Raw genomic sequence first — 11,115 nt, 5'->3', positions numbered from 1 at the left:
ACTGAAGAAGAGGACTTCTGACTCGTGCCTACCCTGAGACAGGACACAGCTGCACCGTGGAGAGTGCATGTCTTGATGGGGTAAGTTGCTGGATGAAGCTAAAGGCAAATATAGAGGAAAAACTGCATCAGAACTCAGGGCACAGGCATTCACTGGAGGGCCTCCAGCCCAGGAAGGCCATTCCAGAATAGCTTCTAGGGAAATAACTTCAGGAAAGGAGTTGGGAAATGGAAGATGAAGCAGTGATGCTCAGGGGACCTTAAGGAGACTTGGTTTGAATGCCGCAATATCTTTGGTCTTAGGAGACATTTTGTCTGGATGCAAAGGTCATGATGCCAATCCCATGGACCCAGGGAAGTAACATAAGGAGATTAAGCCAGATGAACATGCGAATCACAAAACCTTAGGGCTGTTTGTACCCTATGGATCATGGACAATATTCCGTAGTGCCCCCTCCTCCCCATTAAGCAATGAGGGGACATATGTAAATGGACAGAACATGCAAACTGGCATTTATGCCCAGAAGCAGCAGAGAGAAACAATATCTCCAACCTGGAAATAGAAGTGAACAACTGGTATAGAAAAAAAAAAAAAGAAAGGCTTGTCAGGAGAGACCATGTGGAAACCAAGGCAACTTTGATACTTGGAAGTGGGATTAACTCCTTGAGGCTGAAGATGGAAGAGAAAAAGGATATAACATGGCTCAAATATGGGAGGCTAGGACAAGAGTGTTTATTACAGGGGTAAGAAGATCAGTAGCAGGCACTTCCAGGAAGCAGGAGGTATGGGATCGAGGTCCTGTTCAAGCCAGCAGGTGTTCTCAGAAGGAGGGAAAAATAACAGTTGGGACGTTATGATTGTGTCTTCATAAAGATCATATACCACACACAGAGGAGCCAGCAGAGATACAGAGAATTTTAAGGCACTTGCCTTCAAGGGGCTATAAAAGAATTAGGAAGATACAATTATTCAGATGAGAGCTGTGCACAGAGCTTCAGAAAGGCAGTCAGGAGATCTGCTTCTCATCCTATCTCTGCCACTCACGTGCTCTGTGGTTTGGAGCAAATCACTTCACATTTTAGAGACCTCAGTCTCCTTGTGGTCAATAAGGAGATTGGCCAAACTGGATTAGAGTCACCATCTAAGTAGTTAGATCAGCGGGATTCCAACTCCAACTCACAGTTTTGGACTGGACTTGTTACTACTTCCCGCTGTTGAGGCCGAAACCACTCAATACCTCTGAGTAAGGTGAATCTTAAGACGGCATGGTCTCCTGGAGAAGGAGAGGGAGTATTAAAATCCTTTAGAACACCCAACAAAATAAATCTTTATATGTAAGCAAGGAGGTTCTTGACAACATTCTTTGGTGTCTAGGATGCTAATGATAGTCATTATCTAAATCCAAACCTCTGTATTTGAGATCAGGGGTCTGAGGTGGAAAGAGGAGAAGCAAGATGCTCAAGGTCCCTCAGCTCATTTACACAGTGATTCTTCAGGCCAAGGACCCAAGTGCTCCGACCCCTTAATTTAGGGCATCCTGTTACCCTCTTCCAATTTCAGACACCAGAAAAGATTTGGGGATTTCCTTCCCTGGAGCTCAGCAATAGGAAATGAGCTGAAGGTGGAAGTTTTTGATTGCCACTAAGGGGCATGTTCTTGCTCCTCTGAGTATCATTTGCCCACCCTGCCTGCTCATGGTCCTTTCCTTTCCCTCTTACCATCCCCCACCCCCATCCCTCCACACTCATTCCAAATAAGCCCTTGCACCCACATACTGAAAAGACTGCTGATTTCTGTCTACTGATGTGACATTTTACAAGGCAGAGTCAAGGATAATGAGAACATTCATTGACTATTGGGGCCGCTGCAGCCAGGGAGGTAGAGGTAATTTATTTCCTACTTAGGTGAGGAGTCTCTCAGAGGGGCAGGAACTTGGTTCTATGACCAGCCAGAGCTGCTTCTCCCACTGTTCATGCAAGCTAGGCAAGGGTTAAGTTTCAAAGTCCTCATTTGTACTCCCCAAAGGGGTGGGATGCTTGTTTGTGAGGAGGCTGGAAGGGGGGCAGGGTTAAGTATCTGGGAAAATGGACATGAGAACTGTGTAGGTTTGAGCTAAAACCATGGAATGCTCGCTCAGCTCTCTCACAGGACAGTTTGGTGCTGTCTTTAAGACTCCTGTCCTATTTCCATATTTTGTTCTGATGCTGGTACTGTTTTCAGACTGACAGACCTGTTCTCTTTGGTTCTCAGAACCTTCCACTACAAAGACATCCATCCTTTCCAGGCACTGCTCTGTGCATGCTCCTTCCTCTTTTTAAAATTTCCTTTTGCTTAAGTATTGATCTCAGTGCAGATATTAAGAAAGGGACTGAGTTTAACTGCTCTGCTAGGAAAACATATGGCTGTGTGTTCAAACACATCTATTTGCTTATTTATAAATATGTTAATAATACACAACATATGACTAACATATTAAGAATATATTAATAATAAATATGTAAATCTCTCATAATCACACCATGCAGGATAATCCTATTAACACTTTATTTCTGAATTTCTCCCATGCTCTCATAAAAATTATATATATGCATAAAGATATATATATTTACCACATTAAAATCATACCCTACATCTACTTTTTAATTTTCTCACTTAACACTATAAAACAGATGCTTTTCAAATGGTAAGGTTTCTGGAGAGAGCTGGAGCAGGGGACTTCTTAAATAGCAGTAAAGCAGTGAAGTCACCACCTCCATTTACCTACCACGTGGACCATGACCTATACCCTGAGGCTATTGGGAGGTACTGCTGGGGAGTGTGGTACATGTGTTGGGTACCCTTTAGCTGGCACTGATATCAACAGATAAAACACATTTTAATGCTTCTCTGAGAGCCAAGTTAATGAGATGCCCACCCGTCCAGGAAATACCTTCTGTGAAGTCTTAAGTTGGTCCTTTGGACCCTTGCTTTCCCTTCATGAGTCTCATTTGCTAGAGAATGGGGCTATAGGTCATGGTAGAGCTTACCTCCACTCCAAGGAGGATACTTGTGCATTGGCTTAGGAGAAGGTTTTTTATCCTTATATGTTTTCCCCCTGTACTGGAAGTAAGAGCGGATTGCCTTCCAGGAACAAAACCTGTGAGAAGATTGGCTTCTGGTCACATAGAGAAAGCTACAAGCTGAGGAGGCTAGAACACTGAGCACAGGGCAACTGGGTCAGGACCACTCGTCACAGAGAGTGGAGTGTCCAACAGAGAAGAGGAAAGACTTGGCCTGGGAGTGCTGCCTGTCAGACGCCCTCTCTGTGTCCTGTCCAGGCCTAGCTCCAGTGAGGACCTGATATGGACAGTATGTTGGGACTGCCTTCTGGAACTAATGAATGGAGTCTGTAAAGAATCTGCTATATCCAGGTCTGGGGAGGAGTCAGTCCCTCTGATGCTTGCTTGAGCATCAGACTATGAGCTCCCCACTTAACCCCACCTGGTGCAGCCAGAGCATCTGACTGGTTTCCTCTCAGGTCCCAATCCCTGGCTTCATCCTGTCCCTTACCAAAGGTCATAACCCTGTCATCACATTCCCAGCAGCCCTTTCCCTGGAGTAAACCCCTGCTTCTCACATGACTCACTGCAACCTGAGAACTGTTGCTCCCTGGAATCCCTCACAACACTCTTCATCTCTTCCTCCCTGGCCCCTAACACCTTGCTGTCCCTCAACCTACCCTTGCATTGGACCCCTTGGAGGTTGGTCTTGGATAAGATTGGATTTATTTTCTATCCTGCCTTTGCTCTGATGGTCTTAACTGGTGCCCTCTTTCGCTTCCCAGGGGGCATTCTATCTGATCACGGTTGGTTTCTCTCATTCCACTTGCTATAATGGGTCTACCTCCCATCATGGAGCTCCCAGTGTGCCACGATGCATTCTTTATGGTGCTTAAGAAAATAAGAGACCTGGTTTCTAATCCTGGTTTTACCTCTTCCAAGTGATCCTAGGCGTCTCTTTGCCCTTTTGAACTTCAATTTACTCATCTATAAAATAGGGATAATAACACTTTGCTCCACCCACCTCATAGGGCTGTTGAGAGGTTCACCGGGATAACATATGTAGACACAGTTTGTGCAATATAAAATTCTTTATATAGGAAAGCAAGTGAAGAACCAGCTGCATAAAAATTAGGGATTCAAAGCCTCCTTGAAGCACTCCTATACTTCCTAAATAGGTATGAGGCAGTGCTGAGCACTGACTCAAGCCAGGAGCAGCATGCATTTTCCCAGGGGTTTCTGATCCTCCAGAAATTTTCAGGACAAATTTCTATTTAATCCTGTTTAGCAGAACTAGAATCAAGTCTAGGCTTGGTGCTAGATAATAATTGGTGTTCAAAAGATAAACTGGTTATCTTAAACTTCAATTTTTAATACTTTCAATCATGTATTAAATAATTTATTATCATACAGTTTTTTTTTAAATTGAACTGAGTTATATTAATTTTTTTCTTCCAAATTTTTAATTTAAATTCTAATTAGTTAACATATAGTGTAATATTGGTTTCAGGAGTAGAATTTAGTGATTTGTCACTTACCCATAATACCCAGTGCTCATCATAACAAGTGCTCTCCTTAATACCCATCACCTATTTAACCCATGCCCCACCCACTTCCATCAATGCTCAGTTTGTTCTCTATCATTAAGAGTCTATTATGGTTTGCTTCCCTCTCTCTCCTTCTCTCTTTTTTTAACCCCTCCCCACACATTCATGTTTTATTTCCTAAATTCCACATATGAGTGAAATCACATGGTATTCGTCTTTCTCTGACTCATTTTGCTTAGCATAATACCCTCTAGCTCCATCCACATTGTTGCAAATGACAAGATTTCATTTTTTTGATGGCTTAGTAACGTTCCATTGCATATATATATCACATCTTCTTTATCCATTCATTAATTGATGGACACCTGGACTCTTTCCATAGTTTGGCAGTTGTCGATAATGCTTCTATAAACATCAGGGTGCATGTATCCCTTTTTATCTGTATTTTTGTATCCTTTCGGTATATACGTAGTAGTGCAATTGCTGAATTGTAGGGTAGTTCTATTTATCATAGAGATTTTAAAATAAAGGTTGGAGATTGGTAAGCAACATTTACATTTCTCTTCTAATAAAGTAACATTTATGCATGTGTGTGTGTGGGGGGGTCCCCTAAGAGCTGGAATCACATAATAATCTAAATATCCTAATGAGCTCTGCCTTGGAACATTTCGGCCAGTTGTCCTCTGGTCACTGTCATATAGGGCACTGTTATTCACTATGTAGAAGGTATAGGCTAGCACTACAGCACACTACAAGAGTAAATAACCAGCTGGGAGAACCTGGGCCAGTGTCTCTGCCCAAACCTTGACAGACTAGGTTAGAAACCAGTGGGCCACAGGTTGCATTTTTCCTGCAGATATTTTATTTGTTTCATTTTTGCTCTTTGGCCTTCATAATTTCCTCACCATGTTTTAGTTCTGAGTTAGTTGCCACATTTGCCACTTTAACATTGGGAGATATGACATAAAAACCTAAATTTCTGGGGCACCTTGGTGGCTCAGTTGGTTGAGTGACTGACTTTTGGTTTTGGCTCAGGTCATGATCTCATGGGTCATGAGATGGATCCCTGCGTCTGGCTCCGTGCCCAGCAGGGAATCTGCTTGAAGATTTTCTCCCTCTCTGCTTCCCTACACTCACTGTCTTTCTCTCTCTCTCTCGCAAATAAGTAAGTCTTTAACAACAACAACAACAACAACAACAACAACAAAAACCTCTTAACTTTCTAAGCTCTTCTCGGAAATGGAAATATCTACCAACTGTGCCTCTAATGGTAATTATGGGATTTGGACATAACAGAGTAAAACTCTTCTGTCTTACTGTCTCAGTGAAGCTCCCTAAGCACAAGCACAGTTGTGTTAACCTTGACAGAATTTCTTCCCAGGTAGCTATGGTCCATACTCACTCTTAGGTGAGGAACCTATGCCTAAGAAAACTAACATCCTTTTCCCAAGCAAGCACAGGGGAAGTGGGAGCCAGGCACTCTGATCCCCAGTCTTACTTGGCCTTCATCCTCTGATTCAGTTTCAGTGTGAGAGTGTGAGGGATGGAGTGTATCAAGTAGGTTAAAAATACACCTTTGTAGTTCCCAAGAGACTGGAAACTGTGAGCAGAGGGCTAGAGGAAGACAGAAAACTCTCTAGAAAGTCAAATGTGTTTTCCTGCCCTCATGGTCCTTGGGCAAGGGGAAATAGTTACCTTTTCCAGAAGTACATAATGACAGGGAAGAGAGACATGATAGTCCCGTGGAAGATGGTCCGATCTAGGTGGCCCTCTGCAATGGCAGCAAGAATGGCATCCTTCTGAGATTCAGAGATGTTCACCTACCCATAGAGTGGGAGCCTGTTACTGGCAGAGGCTCCAGGGAAGGCAGAAAACCTCTCTTGACCCCAGGACCTGTAAGACCACCCCCTCCCCAGAAGACAGCCACTTTTCATGCAACTGCTTAGGTAAAGAACATCTGGTTGACCCAAGACTTAGGAGGTGCCTATCAGCTTTCAGAGTTCTGGTGGAAGAAATGCTTCTTGGCAAAAGCCCAGAGAGGCGTGGGAATCCCCTTTACCCTCAGCCTTGGAGGGATTTCAGAATGCAGGTAGAGCTTTAGGATGATGTTAATTTTGGACCTCAGTAGGACCACATCATTCTCGTTGTATGCCCGGTTGGCTTGCAGCACGCGAGCTGAACTCACCAAATCATTAAATCTAAAAAGAAGCAGTAAGTAGGAAATCAGCAGGGAGAAGACAAAAGCAGCAACTATATAGGGCAGCCAGCCCAGACCCATTTCTGGCCTAAAAAAGAAAGGGCTAATCCTGGGCCAGGTTGCAACTTAATTCATTCAATCATAATGCCTCTAGAAGCAAATAAAAATTTGTGCTCACCTACCACATGTCAGGTAACATGCTAAGTGCTTCTTCAAGTGTATTTCTTTACCATAAACTCCCTTATGTATCCCATTCTGCCTCCGTCCTGACCTCTGTACCAGTTTTGCCTCTGAAGACTTTAAAGGCTAACAGTTATCTTGCTCTTTCTTTCCCCTCCTGTGCTGATGCTCTCACAATCACCACCACTCTTTGAAGCCACACATTACTTTTATTAATTTTTTTATTATAGGAAAATATATGCAACATAAAATTTACCAGTTTAACCATTTTTAAATGTAGTCAGTGGCATTAAGTACATTGACTTTGTTGTGCAACCATCAACACAATCCATCCCCAGAAATTTTTTCATCTTCCCCAGCTGAAAGTCTATGCCATTAAACAGTAACTCTCCATTCTCCCCATACCCCAGCCTCTGGCAACTACTTTCTGTCTCCTAGCAACATATTCTTTTACTAACCATCAAATACCTGTCAGTTATACCTTATCTTGATTTGAATACACAGTTTATTTCTCTCAGGCCTCTTTAAATCTTAGCCATTTAAACGTTTCCTAAGAGTAGAATTCCAAGATTTTCCCATTATAAGCTTATTTTGCATATCCATTTATTATTCAATCAGTGGACATTTAACTGCCAGGTGCAGTTCCAAGAGCAGGGATTCAGCAGTGAACATGGTAAACAAAGTCCTGCTTTTCTCTTTAGTTGTCTAAAAGCACTTTCTGCACCTATCATCCTATTTCTTAACTCTCATTTGTGTTTTGCCTACCATCCGATTAGTTTGCGGGATCTTAGAGAATAGAGAGCCTGTCTTAGCTGTCTTTTGTATCTCCAGTGCCAAATCCAGTGCCCAAGCAACCTAGTGCATAAGCATTTATGGAACTGAGCTAAATGCCTCACTGGGGTGCAGTGGAAGATCTCTTAACCAAATTCCCCTAACCAGTGTGATGAATGATCAGGTGCTTTGTGCTTCTGAAAACATGTTGACTGATGCCAACGACATGCTCACTATATACGCTGGTTGTACCTTCTGTAATATACTCTTACATTTTCCCAGTGAGTTGAGGCAGATATATACTGAGAATTATTCATGTTTCTTCTCAAATATTTTTACCTGTTGTACTTGTTACTATAATTTCTAATTTATGAAAATTGATAAAATATGAGCATCATAGGAAAAGGTATTTGTTGTTTCTATGAAAATAAATTTGAATGTGTTGGAATGTTCCAGTAAAGGCAAGTTTCTTTTCAAAAAGTTGCTATTGAGTTAGGTGTGACAAAGCAATTTAAAACTTTGAAAAAATAAGTATAAAAATCCAGAAGGACGGGGCGCCTGGGTAGCGCAGTCGTTAAGCGTCTGCCTTCGGCTCAGGGCGTGATCCTGGCGCTCCGGGATCGAGTCCCACATCGGGCTCCTCTGCTGGGAGCCTGCTTCTTCCTCTCCCACTCCCTTGCTGTGTTCCCTCTCTCACTGGCTGTCTCTGTCACATAAATAAATAAAAAAATCTTTAAAAAAAAAAATCCAGAAGGATTAAATTGCCTTTAAATTCTCACTCCACTTTAAAGAGAGAAAAATTAGAATTAGCAGATAGCATTTTGGATATAGTTTATGCAAGAAAAATATGTGGATCTCCAATTAGAGGAATGGCTTTGACGTTACATCAAAAGTTTGACAGGTGAGTGAAAGTACATTAGTATGATTTAACATAATAATATCTGTTTAAGTATGGATGTTCCTCACAAAATTAAAAATAGATTTACCATATGATCCAGTAATCCCACTACTGGGTATTACTCAAAGAACACAAAAGCACTAATTCAAAGAAATATATATACCCCTAAGTTTATTGCAGCATTATTTATAATGGCCAAATTATGGAAGCAGTCCATGTGTCCACTGAAAGATTGATGGATAAAGAAAATGTGCCATATTTATACAATAGAATATTACTCTGCCATAAAAAAGAAAGAAATCTTGCCATTTTCAACAACATGGATGGAGATAGAGGGTATAATGCTAAGGGAAATGTCAGTCAGAGAAAGACAAATACCATATGATTTCACTCATATTTGGAATTTAAGAAACAAAACAAAGAAAAAAAGAAACAAACCAAGAAACAGACTCTTAACTATAGAGAACAAACTGATGGTTACCAAAGGGGAGGTGGGTGGGGGGATAGGTGAAATAGGTCGTAAGAATATACTTATCATGATGAATATTGAATCATGTATAGAATTATTTAATCAATATATTCTACATGAAACTAATATAACACTGTATATCAACTATACTGGAATTAAAATTTTTAAAAAGCTAATCAACCAGAAGCAAGCAAAATCAATAATAACAATGATACACAATGAGTCAAGTAATATAGAGGACTGAGTAACCTGTATGTATGTATAGGAGACTTCCAACTTATATCAATTTAAATATCATTTATGCATCTCCATCTTTATTTTTAAAGTAGTTTAGAACTTTCAACAGTTCTCAAAAAAAAAAAAAAAAGCCCACCACATTCTAAAACATAGACTTATAACCCATTCTACTTTAGTACATAAGGTATCATGTAGTACATCATTTCTATGGGGGAAATGTATTCCAAATTTCAAATCAGTATTCCAGGAACATGCCCTTCCTGATAATGGCAAAGATGTCCCCATTGATGAGGACGGAGAAAGAAGTAGAGACTCTTATTTCTCTTACAGTCACTTGTTTCTTTTTTTTTTTTTTTTTAAGATTTTATTTATTTATGTGACAGAGAGACAGCCAGCGAGAGAGGGAACACAGCAGGGGAGTGGGAGAGGAAGAAGCAGGCTCCCAGCGGAGGAGCCCGATGTGGGACTTGATCCCGGAACGCCAGGATAACGCCCTGAGCCAAAGGCTAGACGCTTAACGACTGCACTACCCAGGCACCCCTACAGTCACTTGTTTCTATCTGCAAATGTTCAAGAAAATTTTAAGTCCATTCTCTCTTTCAGAGGTGCTAGACTGTGCCTCACATCAGAATCACATGAGCAGCTTATGGAAATACCGGTTCCCAGGCTCCACACTGGATCAGTGAAATTAAAATCTCTGGGACTTCGGCATTGGCAGTATTCACAAGCTCCCAGTGACCCTGATGTGCACCAGTGTTGAGAACCATTTACTAACTCCTCTACCCCAGTGCGACTGTTTTGCAAGTTCAGGCCCTGGGCTCACAAATTGGAGAGCTATACACATGAGACATACTTGGTTAAGAATATTTCTAACTAGAGAGGTGCTTGGGTGGCTCAGTCACTTAAGCGCCTGTTGATTTCGGCTCAGGTCATGATCTCAGGGTTGTGAGACTGAGCCTTGCATCAGGCTCTGTGCTGGGCATGGAGCCAGCTCAGGCTTGTCTCTCTCCTTCTCTTTCTGCCCCTCCCTGCCCAAAGAAATTTTTCTTTTCTTTTTTTTTTTTTTTTTTTTAAAGATTTTATTTATTTATTCGACAGAGATAGAGACAGCCAGCGAGAGAGGGAACACAAGCAGGGGGAGTGGGAGAGGAAGAAGCAGGCTCATAGCGGAGGAGCCCGATGTGGGGCTCGATCCCATAACGCCGGGATCACGCCCTGAGCCGAAGGCAGAGGCTTAACCACTGTGCCACCCAGGCGCCCCCCAAAGAAATTTTTCTAAGTAGAAACCGCACTAAACAACAGGTAAGAATAATCTGACCCAGACCAGAAGGATGTTTTGTTTTATATACTTCACCAACGTTGTAATGGAATGACCTCTAATTTTTTCCTACTACTTGCTTTTTTCATAAGATGCATGAATAAGGGGCACCTGGGTGGCTTAGTCGTTAAGTGTCTGCCTTCAGCTCAGGGCATGATCCCAGAGTCCTGGGATCGAGCCCCGCATCAGGCTCCCCGCTCCACTGGGAAGCCTGCTTCTTTCTCTCCCACTCCCCCTGCTTGTGTTTCCTCTCTCCCCGGCTGTCTCTCTGTGTCAAATAAATAAATAAAACCTAAAAAAAAAAAGATGCATGAATAAAGCAAGGAATATATATATATATATATTATATATATATATATTATAGACATTATATATATATCTGTTTAATGTCATGCATACACACACAGATACACACAATTTTTATTATTATTATTCATTGTTCTAACTAAGGAACTATTGA

The 11,115-nt window shown here is 41.7% G+C and overlaps 1 protein-coding gene across 1 annotated transcript in view; it reads right to left on the bottom strand.

Moving 5' to 3' along the window:
• Window positions 1–1,154: 1,154 nt before the first annotated feature.
• Window positions 1,155–11,115, bottom strand: part of RGSL1 (regulator of G protein signaling like 1) — a gene marked incomplete at its 5' end in the record, with an annotated part of 125,164 nt that continues 115,203 nt past the window's right edge. Inside the window, 4 exons of the mRNA XM_087866065.1 lie at window positions 1,155–1,273; window positions 3,027–3,136; window positions 6,281–6,405; window positions 6,645–6,783. Coding sequence (XP_087722191.1) covers window positions 1,155–1,273; window positions 3,027–3,136; window positions 6,281–6,405; window positions 6,645–6,783 — 493 coding nt within the window. The remainder of the gene's footprint in view (window positions 1,274–3,026; window positions 3,137–6,280; window positions 6,406–6,644; window positions 6,784–11,115) is intronic.

This window comes from Ursus americanus, chromosome 2 (assembly GCF_024610735.1).
Source record: "Ursus americanus isolate L20-20 chromosome 2, mUrsAme1.1.p, whole genome shotgun sequence".
Classification (NCBI taxonomy): domain Eukaryota; kingdom Metazoa; phylum Chordata; class Mammalia; order Carnivora; family Ursidae; genus Ursus; species Ursus americanus.
Note: the sequence above shows the minus strand (reverse complement) of the source record. Positions and strands in the feature narration are given on the sequence as shown.